This window comes from Caloenas nicobarica, chromosome 16 (assembly GCF_036013445.1).
Source record: "Caloenas nicobarica isolate bCalNic1 chromosome 16, bCalNic1.hap1, whole genome shotgun sequence".
NCBI classification, from domain to species: Eukaryota; Metazoa; Chordata; class Aves; order Columbiformes; family Columbidae; genus Caloenas; species Caloenas nicobarica.
Genome location: NC_088260.1, coordinates 10,117,629 through 10,136,475, shown reverse-complemented (window position 1 = coordinate 10,136,475; position 18,847 = coordinate 10,117,629). Strand labels below are relative to the sequence as shown.

General features: G+C 42.2%; 1 protein-coding gene across 8 annotated transcripts in view; it reads left to right on the top strand.

Annotated features, from left to right (window-relative positions):
- DEPDC5 (DEP domain containing 5, GATOR1 subcomplex subunit) overlaps positions 1-18,847 on the top strand; it is a 49,167-nt gene that overhangs the window by 20,864 nt on the left and 9,456 nt on the right. For 5 of the 8 annotated variants that reach the window (XM_065646790.1, XM_065646787.1, XM_065646785.1 and 2 more), the window contains 14 exons: positions 918-983; positions 2,282-2,465; positions 3,602-3,762; positions 4,797-4,914; positions 5,089-5,256; positions 6,140-6,359; positions 7,143-7,276; positions 8,125-8,230; positions 11,030-11,092; positions 12,715-12,866; positions 13,621-13,698; positions 14,141-14,273; positions 15,136-15,244; positions 15,529-15,753. In XM_065646790.1, coding sequence (XP_065502862.1) covers positions 918-983; positions 2,282-2,465; positions 3,602-3,762; positions 4,797-4,914; positions 5,089-5,256; positions 6,140-6,359; positions 7,143-7,276; positions 8,125-8,230; positions 11,030-11,092; positions 12,715-12,866; positions 13,621-13,698; positions 14,141-14,273; positions 15,136-15,244; positions 15,529-15,753 — 1,917 coding nt within the window. The remainder of the gene's footprint in view (positions 1-917; positions 984-2,281; positions 2,466-3,601; positions 3,763-4,796; positions 4,915-5,088; positions 5,257-6,139; positions 6,360-7,142; positions 7,277-8,124; positions 8,231-11,029; positions 11,093-12,714; positions 12,867-13,620; positions 13,699-14,140; positions 14,274-15,135; positions 15,245-15,528; positions 15,754-18,847) is intronic. The other 3 variants (XM_065646791.1, XM_065646793.1, XM_065646792.1) reach the window with 3 other exon arrangements.

Genomic DNA, 18,847 nt, shown 5'->3' with positions numbered 1-18,847 from the left:
CTCAAAAACTGAGCATCTCTTCCATAGCTATCACTTTCTCTCACAATGAATAAAAGCTTCCTTACTATTCTTTCTTAGTGAAGTATGGACCGAGATGTATCTCACAGGTTGACTCATAATGGAAGTCACTACCTGTTCAGAACATGATAGTTGATATTTAATATATCTCACCTATTTAGGGGCACTGAAGGCCTAATTAATACTTTTCAAATTTTTAGCCTGGCAAGGGATAAAAAGGTAGTTTGTATTCGCTGGACCAAGAAGATCAACTGTGTTGTTTCCTCCCCACTCCCTGGCAGAGAGGTGAAATGTGTGCTGGCAGTTTATGCCTAAAACTGTTGGATTTGGAGTGAATCCGTATGGTGGTTTTCATAAATTACTTACTCTTTAGACTCTTAGATAATTAGAGTCTTATAAATGGGTTCTCTTCTCCCACCAGGCAAAAGTCTGTTATAATTTATTTTCTTGCTGCTCCTGTGTTTTATGAAATTCTTCCCCTTAACTTAAACCTTATTCATAAAATGAGAAAACCAATTAAAAAAGATTCTGGTTTTACGTACTGAATGTATTTAAAAGTACTTAGCTGCTGAGACCTAGAGATTAGCAAACTAAATGATTACAGGTGACTCTTCTCTTTTTGTTGTTTGCTTTTTTTATGGCATCTACTTTTCAAGATGTTTCAGCATTTTGAGGAGGTTGGTTTTGCTTGCTTTTCAGCTACTGAACACTTCTAATAAGCTGGGATTTTTTTTCCTCGTTAGTTGGTTTTGTCTATTTTTCTGCTATGCAGAGCCCCGAGTTCTTTCCAAGAAGAGAAATGCCATATTCTTAAAACATTTGCAAGCTCTTTTATTTATTTTTATTTGAAATGAAAGTGCATAATTGCTTAAAATAATATACATATTTATTCCTCGTAGGGATGAACCTCAAAACCCAGAACAAGGATTCCTTTGAAGATGCCGTCTCTAACTCTCCAGATCCAAGTAAGCAGGAGAAAGGTTTGGAAGAGTTTGCATAGGTGGGAAGGCAGGGAGGGAAAGGGCATGTACGGATACAAAGGCATCAGGAGGTGGTAGGCAGGAAACTGAGGAGCCTCCTTGGCTTTTAGGAGCAGTTTCTTTTGCCCTGCAGTAACTTGCAGGATCTCCCTGCTCTGTGTGTCTCACTGTGATGGCAGTTCTGTATCCCTTAAGAGTATGTGAAACTGGTTGCCATATTATCTGAAATTCTTTGCTTACCAAACACTATTATGCAAAAAGCTAAAGCTGTTGAACTCTTATCTGCCTCTCAATATGAGAAGTTTGCTTGATGAAGCAGTAGTACAGTCACTTTCTGAGTTGGGTGCCATTGACTGAGAAATATCTGTCTTTAATACAGAAACAAGTGTGTGACTAGTTAAGAAAACACTTTTTAGCAGTCTGTCCTGTGTTACTTTTCTGTGCAGTGTTCCTGCCATTAATATCAACATTTTTATAGTAAAATAACTTCCTGTCTGTAAGATCTCTATGACAAGAAGTTAAGAATTAGTAGTTGGCCAAGTGCCTTGATACGGATCATTTGAGGCAGGTTAGAATGTAGTGCAGTAGTGAACTGATGATTTGATGTCGTTTAGTTAGCTTTTGCTTTTTAATGTCTAATTTTAGTCTCTGTAATCTTGAAACTGCAACATAGCTCTAGGAAAGGATGTGGGGAAGGATTGCTTTCCAAGTTACTCTTTTTCTGGTCTTTCCACCCCTCTGGGTCTGTCTTCTGGTTTTATAACTATAGAAATACTCCCTTTTCTGCTGTTGTACTATTCTAGAAAGTCACTCTTTCTCTCCTCATCCCCAGCTCCTTCTGCAGTTGACTAAGATGCAAAGCTGGTCTGATTTTCTTGTTCAGACTTGGAATGTTGGTTTGGTTTAATAATAATAATGAATAACTGCACCTGACTTGCTGTAATTTCAGAAGAGCGGTGGCTATGTCAGCTCTAGCTTTCAATCAGCAGAAAATTAAATGTATTAACTTTGAATGCCATTTGCATGATGGGATTGAATTAGCATGTGCACTGCGTTGTTTAACAAACTCTGTCTCTTTCTCTCCCTCCCTTCTTCCCCTCCTACTTTCCTTTTCCCTCCCATTCCACCCTCTTTTTGTCCCTGTCGACACCATCTCTGTTTGTGTCCCTCATTCTCTCTAACTTTCCTCTTCACGCATTTCTTCCATCTTCCTCTGCACCCTGTTTTTGGCGTGGGTCACCATATATGCCCCATTGTCTGCCCCCCATGATACAACGAGGCAGTTCTGACGCTGTCTGCTCCCCCCGTAGTGCCAGGCTTCTGTTGCACAGTCGGAGTGGACTGGAAATCCCTTACTACTCCGGCATGTCTCCCGCTCACCACGGACTACTTCCCCGACCGGCAGAGCCTGCAGAACGATTACACGGAGGGTTGCTATGATCTCCTCCCAGAAGCTGACATGGACAGGTTTGGCCAGCACCTTCTCTATAACTTGCCTTGAATCCAAGTGCTTGAGGCGCAGTTGATGGAAGCGGAACACGTTGGGGGCTGTACAAGAGAAAGACGAATTGCTAACATAGCAGCAGAATACTTAAGATTTTCTCTTTTCAGTGGTAACTTTGCATCTTTTCTGATGTTACTGTCGGATGGTATTCTGTAGATTTTATGTTGGAAATTGTTTGCATACAAAATTTACGTCTCTTTTGTTGTTCTGTTGTGTTTCAATCAAAAAAATCAACCTCAGGCTATCATCTTCAATCCGTTTTCTACCAGGTATTTTGGAAACACTAAATAAGCAAATGCATGTGCACACACAGTGTTTAAGATCCTTATCCTCACTTTCAGGGATATTTAGTTTAAAGAAACTTGGTGGAAAATAGTATTAGTGGGATAAAGAGAACTTCTCGGCTTGTCTTGGAGGTCTCTGGTTACTATTCTTTAATAGGGTTGATTTGGTTTTCTTCTGAAGCTGTCTCATCATCTTAAACATTTTTCAGACTTTCCACAACTTGTAAGATATCAGAAAGACCTGTTCATGTTGCCGCTTTGTGGGAACAAAACAAAAATATTAGTCAGGGTGACTGAAATACATAGGAAATAGCAGGATGAATGAGGAAACACCTAAAACAAGTGTTGAATGTCCCTTTATAGCAGGAAGGCAAAGTTGAGAGCAGAAGTAGTTGTAATAAGATGCTGTAGTGATGTGTGTTTTAGAGTTCCCGCTGTGGAGCGGGTGGAGCATTGACTGCACACAGTTCTGAGCTCTGCTGACCATTTACAAACAACACTGTTCTCTGCAAAATGCCGTAAAAGTGATCAGTGGTGCATTTATTGGAAGTTTAGCAGCTGTTGTACCAAATTTGTTACTAGTTGCAAAACTGCTTTCAAAGGCATGAATAAGTATTGCCAGCCAGGTAATCATCACCTGTTTAAAACAAAGGTGCCTCTGTGTCTCTCGCGTCCTGCAGGTTGGTTTTCGCAGGCAGAGGGCTCCACTTGCACAGAGCCCAGCACAGGCATAAATCCTCAATGAGGTACCGCGGGGCTAAGAACAGGTGTGTGGTCACCTTCCTTATTCTCGTTTCCTTAACCTTTGTGTTCAGGAGAGATGAGGAAGGAGTGCAGATGACAGCCCAACAGGTGTTTGAGGAGTTTATTTGTCAGCGACTCATGCAAGGCTATCAAATTATTGTGCAATCGAAACCACAGAAACCAGCCGCAACGGTGCCACCCCCGCTCAGCAGCAGCCCCCTTTACAGTCGAGGTGAGTGACTTTGTATTGACAATTCAGTCTTTTGTCTTTCTCTCCTAATCCCAGTAACCTCTATGAATTGGACATAGATGCTCATTGACGCACTTTGTTCTTGTTGTTGTTATATGAAAATCTTTGCTGGGAGAGATCCTGATCTGGGACAGCATGAACAACTCAGCTGCACCATGAAGGGACAGGTGCAGGATTTTTTGAACTATGATAAACTGGCTTCATATTCATGATGATGAACCCAAATGAAATACGGCTTGAGTGCTGTTTGGGTGAATACATCTTAAACACAACTCAAGTGGTGCCTGCAGGGCAGGCACATCTCTAGAAGAAGACAGACTCAAAGCTCCCAAGTGTATGTATCTAGAAGCAGTTTCCCAACTCTAAAATAGCTGTGAAGACCCCAGGTAGACAGGTAGACTTCATTGTTCTGAAACCATGAGTCAGCTAAACCCAGTTAAACCCCAGAGGACTGGGCTGGGTTAAGAAGGTATCATATTCCTTTGAGAGAATCTGACTTACTGTTTGGCTTTGGATTTTTTTTTTTTCTGGATATTCTCTAGGCAGGTGAGTGTGATACAGTGTTCACAGAGCAGGGAATACACATGAATGGGATGTGGTTGTTATTCACTGGTTTGGGAAGAAGCAGCAAGGCTCCTTTGGTAATGTGCTGAACTTAAGCGGTTAGTTCCAGGAATGAAGCACAGAGAGGAAATGAAAGTGGAGCCCAGCTTCATCGTCATACCCACCTGTTTCTCAGCACTTCATGTTGTCTGTTCTCTGGTTGTCCTGACTAGAGAAGGTCTGTGGTGTATGAATTGCAAATGCCTTTTGGTTGTGATCCTAGCAAACCCTAGGTGTAAGAACAAAAGGCTCATACATATGTTTCTTAAAAAGGTGGCCTGAAAGATGGCTTTTAGTTTGTCTTGAGTTCAGAAGCCCAGTTCTGGAATCTCTTTCTATAGGTACAGTTTGTTGACAAGATTGTGACTATAGCAGTAAGCTGAAAGAAGGTGTGTTTTGCTTTTTACAATTAGGGCTTGTATCAAGAAATCGACCTGAGGAAGAAGATCAGTACTGGCTGAGTATGGGCCGTACTTTCCACAAAGTAACATTAAAAGACAAAATAATTACTGTGACCCGATACCTGCCAAAGTGAGTATCTCTCTAATTGAGCAGTTTGCTATCCATGTTCAGATGAACATGCTTTTCCAGCTGCCTGTACTTGCTTGAAAAAACATACAGTAGAACCTTCTTTCTCTTTAGGAGAAGAAAGATAAGCACTGCTATTGAGGATACTCAGAGTAATGTTTGTGTTTTCTCTTTTAGGTATCCATATGAATCTGCTCAGATAAACTACACGTACAGCTTGTGCCCCTCACACTCTGACTCTGAATTTGTCTCTTGCTGGGTAGAATTTTCCCATGAGAGACTTGAAGAGTACAAGTGGAATTACTTGGATCAGTATATCTGCTCTGCCGGCTCTGAGGATTTCAGGTGAGATCTCCTTTTCCATCCAGACTGTTCTGTGTCCTAGTTGCCTTTTTTCCTTTTTGACCTGAAATTTCTTCAACAAGTTCAACCCACAAATACTCAGTGCTCCAGGGAGAGTACCTGGCCTGCTTTCATTTGTATGGTGTTAGCAGCTCTTGCCTTGTAGGAATTTTACTCTGTGTTGCTGTTGCATTATCTGATCTTTGATGCAAAGTCTTGATCACAAAATTCAGCATGAGCTATTTTTTCCTCTGCTTCAAATGCAAGGAAATATGATGGTATTTTATGCCACACTGATGTTTTTTTCCTTGGCTTTCTTGCTAATTTCTGGAACTGACTCAACCTTCCATTTCCTTTGGATCTGTTGGAGGCTTGCTTGAGTCCTAGGCTTAGCTTGACTGTAGTCCTATTCCTAAACTTTGTAGAGCAAAGCTTCTTATTAGCAATGTGGAATATCTCTAGTAGTATCAATAGCCTTTTTGATATCTTCTGTCAACCAGTCTTTCTGTATCTTTGTTTCTTTTCAGGTCTCCGTCAAAATGCCTACTACTCTATCGTGTACCTTTAAAATTCCCTTTTCTTTGCTTATTTTTAGAGAAAAAGCCTTTGTAGCCCAGATTTTAGAAAAGAAAATATCTCTATGATACAATTACTCTGAAGATAGCCTTGTTTTCTCTTCTGCATATCAATGTTTTAGTACTTCCCAGTGATATTCATGTTGCTGACCGTTCCTTCACGTATCTGTTCTTTCTCACTCCGGGATGGCAGAATAAGATTGTCACTGTACTTGCTCAGATTTACAGCAGATATCTATCTATTTTACTTGCTGTAAAATCCTTCGTAGGCAACTGTGCTGAACTCTGTCCTGTCTTCCATCTTCTATCAGCCTTACTGAATCACTGAAATTTTGGAGGACCCGCTTTCTGCTTCTGCCTGCCTGCATCAGTGCCACGAAACGCATTATGGAGGGAGAAGTGCACTGCGATGTGTACGGTGACAAGCCCCGTTCTGACGAGGAGGAGTGGCAGCTCTTAGACGGATTCATTCGCTTCGTGGAGGGGTTGAACCGCATTCGCCGACGCCATCGATCTGACCGAATGATTCGAGTGAGTCAGCTTTTAGTTGGGTGAGAAGCCAAGTTTCAGTTCTGTCTGAACCATCTAAGGAAGCATTAGCAGTGAGACCCTGAGACAATCCCAAGCAAGTTAGGGGGTGTGTCTGTACGTGTGGATAATCTGTACATAAAGCACAGTGCTGGCCAATGTACTATTACAGGTTTCTGATAGTATGGCCTTGTTAACACCTTGCTATTCTTGAACTAATTAAATATACTCGGAATGGGTATCTCAGCCGATCTTCTCTTACCACAAGCCTGATGCCACCTCTTTGCAAACGTGCATTGCTTTGTGCTGTGGATAGGGTTAACCTGGACACATTACTGCACCTTGTGATGCAGATAATTTATAAAAAGGGATCTGTGAGCTAGGTGAGCTGGTAACTTCTAACTGGACTGGCTGTGTGCTGCAGATTTGGGAAAAGGATTGTGAAGAGAACCATATGGATGAACTCCTGGTGAACAGTAGATTCAAGAGGGTGATGAGAAACTGGTTAGTGTGTAGCAAATTTTCTTCCAATTCACACGCTGGATGGGGTAATTTATTTCAGAGTAAACCCACTTTTTCCAAAATAACATCTGTTTTATTTTGAGAATAGCATCCACACAGGACACCAGGCTGTTCCATTTCTTGTGTACCTGTGGCTTAACTTTTTTTTTTTTTTTTCTTCCTAAAGTGTACCTAAGGAAGCCCCACTGATGTGAGGTGGTGTATTCTCACTTACTAGTTAAGCCTGGCTTCACTAAGTCTGTGATTTCATTTGTCCTTTGTTAGAAAGGGTCTGCCATGAAAGGCTTGCAGATCGCTGGTCCAATTCCCACCCACTCTCTGGAGCAGCCTGGACCTCCCATTGGGAAGAAGGGAACCTCGGCACTCTCGGCTCTGCTGCAGATGGAAGCCAGTCAGAAGTGAGTCCTTAAACTGGGCTGTGTGAAGAGCACCAGAACATCCTTTCTGCGTGTTCTGCCTGGGCTGGCTAAAGCAGATTTGGGGAACTTTGCCTCGAAAAAAGGGATGTGGGATTCTGTTTCTCTAGTGTCCTTGTAGCAGGGCTGGTGAAATATTGGGCTTTTGCAGTGGCTTCCTTGTGTTATGTTTCCATTTGTAGAATGAATACCAAAGACTAAGAAGGAGCATGAAGACTAGGGAAGTAAATGTCCAGTAATTTAGAAGGAGCATCTTCTTAAGTAGCATTTTGGTCCATTACACATCAGATTTGTCATCTATTTGTGATTTGCCAGTACAGGTGTTTCCACATAAGAAGAGGTTAACTGGGACATAAATGTACACAATTACACCTCATGAGTTGAGTGGTCTCAGTATAAACACTGGTAACAAATATAACCTAAAAAAAATAGCTTGTTTGCACTGATAACATCTATTAAAATACCTGCGAAACTTCTGAAGTTCTTTTTCAGTATTGATTGAGAATGGTTCAAAGAAACCAAAAGTACTAATACCAGATATCCCGTAAACACAATTTGAAGCATTGATGCTGTTAAATACCTCAGAGATTTTAATGTATTTGTTGGTAAGATAGTATTATGCATGCTTTAATAAAACTGAGTAAGTTCAAGGGTGTGCGTTGTTTATGTGGGGTAAATACTTACAGAACCTTGGATTCACTTTCTGCTTCAGGGTGTGGGAAGGCAAATGTCTGATAATACAGTAGTAACCCTCTGCAACTGCTGCCTTCAGGTGGAAGCTGACACAGAGGGTGCTTGAACAAACTCTGCATTTCTTCCCTTTGTCTTAGGACGCTTGGGGAGCAGCAAGCAGCAATGCTCGCTGGGAAGAGCTCTGGGCCTTCGGAGAGTGGGAGCATTGCTATCACACCCACCTATATGGACAGCCCTCGGAAGGTAAGGGCTTTCTGATCTTGCTTTAGCTACTATTTTTACATAAGAATTTCTCAAATAACAGAATATTATTTCTCTGAGCACATGGCTACATCGTATCACATCTTACTCTCTAATCCAGCAAGGACTGGTCCTGTACCGCGGGGTGCCCTGAAGCCTTTTGGTGCAAGGGCACAAGAGGAGGTTGGGGCACAACTGTCCTTCAGTTCTTTAACTCTGAGACAAGGAATCCCTGGGATGCTCTCAGTGTGTTTTGTTAATCTAAGTGGTGTTTGTTAATTAGTCCTTTTCCGATACCGCATTTCATTTTAGTCAGGGTTGGATTTTCAGATTCAGTATAGTGCTGCCTGCGTCTATGTTAAGCCTGCCTTTAAGAGCAAAGTCAAGCTCTAGACCAGGACTGTGTGAAGCTGCAGTGGAATTTTAACAGCAGGAACTCCAGTCTTTAGCATCTGCTTAGAAGTGAGGATATGTTCCTGAATAGTGATTTAGATGTCATTTCTTCACTGGCTGGAGCAAACGGTCTTCTGGAGCTCTCAGACACTTAAAGCAAAGGCTGCACTATCTTTCACCTTCTTGTCCTTCAGCCTTCTTGAGTGCCAGGAGAGCTGAAACTCCACCTCTGAGTCCAAGCCGGAATATTTGATTATTTTTCTGTATTCTGGCATGAAGGTGTTTCAGCAGAAGTAACAAGGAACTGAATGAAGATGGAACACTTAAGTGTGACCTGTCTTGGTTTCAACTGTTGAAGTATTGCAAAGAAAAAGTTCTCAGATTCCCCACTATCAACTTAACTATCTCTTGCAGTATTTTTCTCGTAGCATCTGGTGTTTCAACATCCACCCTTTTGTGCCAGCACCAAGGACAAACATCGAATTATTCTGGATATTGCTAGTTGAAGTGACAGAATAACTGCAGTCATTGACACCTGTTTGTAGAATGTTTCCAAAGCAGGGATGAGATTGAGGAGTGGGTCATGTGAGGCTTGGAAAAGGGAGGTGCAGAAATGGACTTGAGGCACATTTGCAAACTTCCAGATCATAATACAGGCTTTCCATTTTCCTCTTCTACCATTTTGGAAATCAATTTCATCAAACTTCCCTCTTTAAATCCAAAAAATATAAATTTCTACTTGTAAAACTGATGAAAATTCCACATAGGACAGAGGACAGAAGAATGTTGTGGCTGGTTGTTCTTGGTGGCAGAGGAAAAAGGGCAAAATCGGCTTCCTTAGTGGTGGCACATTAGTCTGTTGGAAACAAAGTAGCAGACTTTGTGCTACAGGAAGTGCTAATAAGCAAACGTGATCTTGCCTGATTTTTTTAAAAGTAACTGTGTTCAAAAGCCTCTCCGAAGGCCTAACTGGAGAATCTAGAAGAGTGTGTTGTGGATTGAAAGCCTTTCACACTGTAGTAGTAAACATTCCTATAAATATTTACATTTAAGGACTGGGAGAGAAGCAGCTGGGATCTCCAAACCGATGGCTCACACTTGCTGGGAAGGTGCTGGTGGCCAGGCAGCCTCGTCGGGCAACTTTGTGCTCACTTGGAAACATCAGCAAGGGCGTGCCCCCCGTTTCTGGGACAGCACAACCCCTGTAGGGCTCACCAGCGTGGGAATGTCCATGGGCTGTCCCGAGACCTGCAGCTCAAGTACTGACAAATTGTCACAGCTGTGTGTCTGTCAGCAGCCCAGGGAACAAGTGCTTTTCTAGGATGCTATTCAGTGCTGGAGTTATTCCAAAACCAAACTGAGCCACTGGCTCCACCTTTACTCTCTGGTTCACAGCAGAACTGATGAAGTCACTTCAGGCAGTTACTGGGCAGTGCAGTGTGATTTTAACAGAGCGGTTCGCTTAATGCATAGTCTGTTTGGGAAGTCTTTGCCCTTATGGACACAGGGTGCTTGGCTCTGCTTCTGCAGCGTGTAAATTGCCAGCCATGTAACCCTGGCTTTGATTCTTTCCAGAGAATGTTTTATATGTGCATAGGGGGATAAGCATCCTCTCAACTGCAGGCTAGACAAAATATTTTGCCTAGGGAACAGAATAAAGAATTGCAAATAGGGAATTAAAATCTAGTTGAGTTCCACTGCATCGTCTTATGTGATAAGAGAGTCTTGACACATCTTTGAATAGCAGCCGGGCATAAATTCATCCAGGGTTTGCAAGTAGGCGGGGAACATAGCACAGGCAGTGTCTGTTTAATTTTGCATGAAGTATTAAACACAGTGTTGGGAAGATCTTTGTGATGAATTTTTCTTCACTTTCCTTTGCACCATACCAGACCTGTGTTTGAGAGGAAGAGTGTGCTTCCTGAAAAGAGCTGCTTTGCCTCTCCCTATTTATCATTTGAATGACTGACAGACTAGAAAAAAGCTGTTGTTCTTTGGATATTTGTCATTACACATGCAGTTCTACAGGTTTCTGTATCACTATTCAGCTTTGCATTTAGGATGGAAGCCCACGTACTTTAAAGCTCAAGTCTTTCTCCTCTGATGTGTGGAGGGAAGGCTGTAGTTTCAATTGGCTTCTGATCAGTGTGATTTTTCAAAACTTTGGAAAAGCATCTGTGCTAAGGAAGAGCCGTGTCCTATTACAGAGAGAAAGTGAGGGTATGTGTGTGAGTAACACCTGATGCTCTGCATTCTGCTGCACCTGACGTCCTGGGTCTGTTTGGGATTTGCATTCTCCTCATACTTTCCCTCCGTGGTCATTTCATACTTGCACAACCTTGTATTTGCTTTTCTTCAACTCCTTGGTGCTGTTGCCATTAATGGGCCTGCTTCCTCTGATGCCTTCAGGATGGGGCCTTCTTTATGGATTTTGTTCGCAGCCCACGTACAACTTCAACCTTCTACTCACAGGTTAGTTTTGAACGGGGTCTTGTCATCTCTGGCTTTTGGACTGAGGCAATGGAGAGTATTTGTTATCCTGAGCTTGCCACGTGGGGAACCTGTGCTGGTTTCCAGATCTGCTTGTTGAGAGGGACATAACACAGCATTAGCAGGACAGAGCAGCTGCTGGTGGTGGATGCGACTATTTCCTTCCACCGTTCAATGTCTGTGATGTGCTTTGGATGTTCGTGTGCCCTGCCTTACTGTCCTTTGCAGTATTGTCTTGTCGACTACTGAAGCTTCTCTTTTTGTGTTCCAGTAAGTGCTCGTTTTTCATCTTCCCTTGCTACACAAAATGGCAACAGCTTACTCATCTTCTTCTTGGCTAAATCTCTTCTGTGGTATTTGACTGACAGGTGGCTCTGGGGAGATCCAAGTCAAATTGTGTCCTTGGATTCTTAAGCAACTGAGGGCTGAAAATATTTGTGTCATCTTGGTTTGAAAGAGTCATCGTGACAGAAGTTGTTAGTACACTCAACACCATTTAGGAGTTAGCAATCAGACTGTGTGTCCCTGGAAAATACTGCTGGTTGAAGGGAGCTCTGAGGAGGGAGAGTGGATTTAGCTGGCTGGGGGGACTGCAGATGACATGTTGGAGCATCTGCTGGTTTTGGCTGTCCAAAAAGGGACATCTGCCATTGCAGAGTAAGAGATCTTTGGAATGTGAGAAATGGCATAAATAAAGGTCTGGCTGTCAGACCTAACTCAAACTACCGGATTTGTGATTTTTTTTTTTTTAATATTTTTTAAAAAATTTTTTTTTTTTTTTAGCTGTGCATGTGCTGTGGGTTCATCACGGCAGATCAGCCCTCGTATTTACACCAGTCTGAGTTACTGAGTTACTCTGCTGTTCGTGTTCCTCTACCCCACCTCTCTGGCTTTTATACAATAAGCCTTTCCTAAACCATACGTGTTAATGACAGATGGCAATTACAGCCTGTACTTTGCTGAATCTTTCAACATTCATGTTCTTCCTGAGATGATTTTATGATGATTTTGTGAACTATTCAGTCTACCATTGGAATAGCGCAAGTGTTCCTGCGGGAGGAAAGTGTTCTTGTTGTCTTGGCAACATAGGTGTGGGTGGGTGCCAGCAGCTCCTGATACTGCCCTAAGAAAGGCAGGAAGATGAGCTGATTTTGTGCATTATGAAACTTGAATTCCATGTGATACATTTGCATATTTTTGGCTGAGAGTTGGAGTTGAAACTATTTTTTTCTAACTGCTTAATACTTTCCTGTAGTGATTAAGTTTCCTGTTCTTTTCATTGTGTGTTTGTAATCACAGGCACTCGGTTAACTTGGAAATATCAGGTTGGGACTGGTGCGACTGGTTTGCTGGTAGTTGCCTCGACACAGTTGGTGCTGGGTTGGTTATCCTCATCTTTGCTGGGATCTGAGTTCCATGTTTGTCAGTAGCTCTGTAGTGATGACAAAAGACCGTATTTTTCCTTTCTGCTTGTGCTTGCCTTATAGTATTGCTTGTTGTTAACTAACTTGAGCTGAGATATGGATGATGCAGGGAGGGGAGAAAATGGGAAACAGATCACAGCAACATCTTTCTGAAATTTATGATGTATTTACTCCTTGCAGGTCTCTGTAGACCAGTCAGTTCCTGCAACGTCAGAGGGCAACACATTGATAAACCAGGGGCAGTTACCTGATCGGGGCAACACGCAGACCTTGGGAAGTTCCCAGAGTGTCACAGACCAAGGATATCCCACAGCTGGTGCTGCAGAGGCCGGGTAAGAAAAGCACAGCAGCACTGTGCTGCAGTTCTGTTCAGTCACATTCCCCTTTCTGGTGTCAAGGAATGGCACAAATGGGAACCTGAGAACAAGAAGTGCTGTGTCTGTCAGCACTAGAAGGCACTCGTCACAAGACCTTACTGCAGCATTTCCACATGCAGAAAGAGTCCTGGTAAAATAAGCCTCACAACCCAGTTTTCCAGAATTAAATGAACACAAGGCCTGATTTCCCCACCCACAAAAAGAGCTTGACTCTTCAAGAAATGAAGAATGAATAAATTCCATTTCTGAAATCTGTTACCAAAAAAACAGGCTTTGAATTGACATCTGTCTTCTGTCTGTTTTAGCAAAGGGAGGCCCTGCAGATCTAGCTGGATCGAGTAGGTTGATGAAATCCAAGAGGTTCTAACCTGAAGGTGGGACACCGGGGAGGAAGCAACATTAAAAATAAACTATATTAGCACCTGTTTCCTGCAGTTGTATATTACAGTAAAAAAAAAAAGCCAACCTCAAAATGTTTGCTTTCAATTGCTCCTGAGCACAGCTGTATGTGTGCATTGGGTCAATATAGCAATGACCTGATGACCTCAGGGGGAAAATACTGGTCTTATGCTTTTAGTTGTCCTTCTTGAGATGAAAAATGCAGCAAAGTTACTGTTGGGAAGAGAAGAGAGCATTTTTCTTAAATGTACATATTTTAACAAATCTGACAGCTTCCTTGATCTTTAACACGCTTCTGTTTGCTTCCCAGCTCTCAGCAGTGTTCAGCAAGCACTCTGACGTCCTCCTCCACCTTGATAGAGATTCTTGAAGCCATGAAACACCCCACGTAAGTTCTGAATATAAATATGCTTAACATCTGTCTAGATGTTTTGTAAGAGGACATGAGGCATGGAGTCACTCAAAGGAGAGCCCTATGGCAGCTCTGAAAGAGTTCTGAGCTTCGTTTTGTTATTCAGTTCCAATCTCTCCAATAAGGAATTTTATAGAAACTGAGATATGAGTATTGTTGCAGAGACTTCAATTATTAGAATCCCAGAGTCTTGTCAAAGCAAGAATTCTCAGTAAGACACTAAAGTGCTGTCAACATCAGCTCTTCATCTTGTCATCAGAAGCAAATTATATGTCGCTCTGGGTCCATTGTGCCTTTTTTGTCCTGTATCTTTATCCCTCCTTTTTGTTTTTTTTCCCAGCAGTGATTTTTGTGTTTGTAACTAGTGAGAACATGGACTAACTGATAGCTCTTTCATGTGTGACTTGCTGTGATTCAGCACAGGGATTCAGCTGCTCTCTGAACAGAAGGGCCTCTCTCCATACTGCTTCATCAGTGCAGAGGTTGTGCACTGGCTGGTGAATAACGTGGAAGGCGTGCAAACCCAAGCCATGGCGATCGACATCATGCAGGTAACAGAAATATCACAGGGTATAGGGAGGGCCAGAAATACCACACTCTGTGAAGAAAGTAAAATTGTAGAGGAAAGCATAGCAATAATTTCAATTTCTTGTTAAAATGCTCCTATTGATAGGTATTGAAAATAGTGTTCAACAGAATATGAGGTAATGGTGACATTTTTTTGATTCCTTTCCACAAACCAGCAATGTATTCTTCAGTAGTAATACATATTATTTTGTCCATTTATGTATGATGACAGTTCTGTGTTTAACCTCTAGTTAGCTAGTAGTTACCAAGAACTCTCCATTGTGTTAGAATGATGAGGCACTACAGTGTGATTTGGTTTTGGTTTGAGTTTTGGGTTTTCTTTTGATAATTAGTTAATGAAGTTGTAATAAAACCAGCACATGACCTCTCTTATGGGTGCTGGAAGTATACATACTTTATGCAAGATACACTGCTTGTGTTCATGAATTTTTTTTTTTTTCTTCCCTATCAAACTGTGTCAAGGGCAGAAGGCTGGAAATGTTTTGGAGGCTGCTGAGATCCCATATCAATTAACAGAGAATGTAGAATGTTTCCAACCTCTTACCTTTCCTGTAAATCCATCTATAAAACCAGAGCAGGGTAAGGGAGGAAGGCAGACATATGCGGAAAGGTCAAACACAATTTCTCAGGGAGATAAGGACTCACTACATTTACTGAGTATCAAGAGATGACATTGCTCGTTTTCTTGTTAGGCACATATCCGAACAAAAAGATGTCAAGAAAAAGAAAATTATTTCCTAATGTTCTCTGGTGACCTTTTTATGTGACTGGAAGAATGACTTCTCCTTTTTTATCTTGTTTGCTCTGTTCTCTTTTTTTGTTCAGAAAATGCTAGAAGAGCAGCTTATTGTCCATGCATCTGGAGAAGCTTTACGAACCTTTATTTATGGCTTTTATTTTTACAAGATTGTTGTGGACAAAGAACCAGACAGAGGTCAGCATTGTATTATTACAAGACTTCCCCCATTACCCCTTTGCATAATTGGTTGTTGTACTTGATTCTTACGGGTGCAGCAGAAATGTACTTCAGGAACAACCAAAAAAACCGCTCTAGAGTCAAAGAAACTCAGCTCTTTTTTTTTTGTTAATAAAGGAATTGCAGACAACATAATCTATTTTATTTTTCTTCCCCTTTTTTCAGAAAGAACCACGTCTCTTTCTTGGTCTTGAACGCTTGTTTCTAACTGCGATCTGTCCCCCCTTTTGCTTTTTGTTCAGTGGGCATGCAGCAGCCCGCGATGTGGCACACGGCTGCTGTGGATGATTTCTCCGCCTTCCAGAGGAAATGGTTTGAGGTGGCGTTTGTGGCAGAAGAGCTCCTGCACTCGGAAATCCCGGCGTTCTTCCTGCCCTGGCTGCCCAGCCGCCCAGCCTCCTATGCAAGTAGGCACAGTTCCTTTAGCCGCAGTTTCGGAGGACGGAGCCAGGCAGCTGCACTATTAGGTAGATGCACAGCACAGGTGACAGCTGGGGAAGTCCAAGGGGATAGTTTGACAGGGGAAGAGCAGCCAGCCAAGGGTATGATCTCACGTGGACCAGCAATAAAGCTGCAAATTTCATGCTGGCCTTACATGTGTCTTGCATGTGGACCTGTCCTTCTGTGCTAGAGGTGTGTTTCGCTGGCTGAGCAAGCAACTTTTGCTTCTGAGTACTGGAATACAGTAAAAAGAATTCTTTAAATATTCTCTGTTCCTGAACCTCTCCCCCATACCATCCTCAAGAATTCAGAAAGGAAAATACTGACTTTGTCTCCTCCTGGATCCAGAGAGACTCTTCACAACCTGTGATGATTGTGGATGGATAAGTTGTGAGAACAGCAGAGCAACCAAACTGTACCCGAGGTCTCAGGCCTAATTGCCTTCCGATGGCCAAAGCCACAGTGAGATCCAGATGTGGTAGAGAAGTTTTCTGTGATATTCTGGAGACTTCTCAGCTAATCTGAACCATATGTAGCCAGACTTCTTATAGTCAAGTCTGGGAAGCCCAGCTACAGTAGGGTTTACGAATGGAAGATCTTGCTGCTGGGTAAGATACCATTATAACATCTAAAGCTCTGTAATGTGTGACGTATAACACCAAATACCACTAACAGCCCGTGAAACACACTGGCTGCCTGACTGACCGTGTTGCTTTGTCAGCTTTTCATTGCATTTCCAGGCCAGCCTGAGTCACTTGCTTTTGTTCCTCTTTCCCTGTTTAAAATTAGGAGAAAAATCATCGCCATGGAACTGCAACTTCAGATTTATTTAGATGCATGTTTTAAAGGCCTATCAATCAAGGTTAAAAACAAAATTCTGCTGTTCTCCTGTTTTGTAAATTTGACCCTCTGAAGAGAAGACTTACTGCTGGTGTAGCATCAGTTAAACCTGAAGTTACAGTAATCCTTGTGTGTTTCTGAAAGCCTTGTTTGAAGAGGAACAGCATCAGAAATGGGAAAGCATTAAGGGTAGGAAGTCTGAACTAATGGTTAATTCCCCGAAGCCAACATATGCAGGGTATTTTTCTCTGTCACACGATAAATCTGTTGCCATGGCCGGTATCCAGCCTCATTCGCTCGAGGATCGGCCAGCGCTGAAGCTGGACCGTAGGCTGGCGTGAAAGTGGTGCGAAGGCTGGAGGCACTTGGGCCAGATCCTCCTCCAGCTTTGATCTCGTACTCGCTACTTAGCCCAAGAAGACCACTTCACTTTTCTATGTCTGTCCTCTTTTGTGAGATTAGAGGACTGAGGCTCAGTTAGCATGGACCTGGGAAAAGGGCTGAAGAAAGAAGGGTACTTAGTGCCCCTCGTGCCTTTTCCTTAAGGCCGGCCAGGAAAGAGTGTGTTCCCTGAGTGTGTGATGTAGTTACGCACCTGTGTAGCTCCCCTTTTTCATTTCAGTTGGAATTATGTCCATTCTGCTATTTAACTAATTAGCAGTCCTTGGATGAAGGAAAACTGCCTCCAGATTGCTCATGTGCAGTCTGGTTATTCCAGGAATAAGAGTTTTTTGGAGAAATATCCAGTACGGAACTCCTTTCTTACAAAGGAACTGATTTAGTTGATGTTTCTGTGCTGTCCCTTTTCTAAACAGTGTTCAAAAAAAACCCCTTTACCAGTTCATCTGAAGCAAGGAGCTTTACTAAACCCAGATGACCTCTGGTCCACGTGACTTCATTTGTTCCTCCCTTGGCTTTGATTTGGTTGTGGTTTTTATTTCTTCCCCTCCCCACCTTCCCTAAGTGTCAGGCTGTGACATGAAATTGCATGCAAGCGTTGGGAGCTCTGGAACAAGCTCCATGTATCTCTAAAATCTTTATCCCTCCCAATTCCCTGTCACTTGCCCAGTGATTGTCCCCTTTCCCTTCCCAGTGGAAGTCTGACCTGTGATATACCTAATCTTTTCCCTTTTGATTTATAGCAATGCATGCACTAGTGATTGTAGTCACGTACGTAGCGTAGTCTGTGACTGGAGAATTACCTGCCTGCTCCTCTCTGATTTCCTCAATAAATCATTAGCTAAATACTCCATAATACAAGAACAATTGGGAAGCAGGTGAGTCCTCTTAAAATCAGATCTACAGCAGCCAGACTTTATTCTATTAAAATTAAGGTGGTTTTGTTTTGAAGCTTCTAAATTCAGACACAGGCATATTTCTCATCAGTTTTTAAGGTCCCTTTGATTAGCTCACGTGGTTGGACTGTGCTCTGTTGCTTTGCCTGTGAATTACAGCTGCAGGCAAGGTGGAGCGAAGCTCCAGCCCTGATGGGGAGCTGCATCCTCTGGAAAAAGGAACAGTCTAAGGGAGCAGGGAGCTCATTCTTCACAGTGTGCGGGTTTGGGCACACTGGACTGCAGTGTAATCACTGACCTCTTAGCTAACAACCAACATCTACCTGACAGAGCTGATTTCACTTTACAGCTTTTGGGATGTTGTTTTCCAACATACTTCATTGTAAAACTGGCAGTGGAGTTCATACTTCATTACAAAACTGGCACTGTAGCCTTCTAACCACAAGCATTGCATTCACAGTGATATTCTACCAAAAAGGAGCAAGAAAAAGAACATAACTGGATGTTGGTCTGTCTGTCAATACCAGATCAACTCAGACATTGCAGATGATACATTTCCCAAAGACAAAAATTGATCTTATTTACAAAACAAAACTGGGAGATGTTCTTCCATTTTTATGGGTTTCTTTTTTCTTTTTTTTTTTCTGTTCCTAAGCTGCAGTAATAGCAATATAAAGGATTTTCTTATAACCTTGAAAACTGTCTCTAGCTAACTTGCAGTAGAAGTGAAGGTGGAAACTTTCCATCTACCTTGAGGAAGAACGTCAACCGTTGGTTTTTTTTAAACACTGTTAAGCTATTAAATTATAAGGTCATTTAAAAGCTGACCATATGAAAGGGTGCCCATCTTCTTCTACTTAAGCAAGAAATAACAATATCCATCCCCCATGCATGCAATTTAAAAAGGTGAAGGTTTTTCAATAGCATTGCAGTCCTTTGTTTTGTGTCAGTTTTTAATATTATAGAAATGTTAAATTCTGTATTT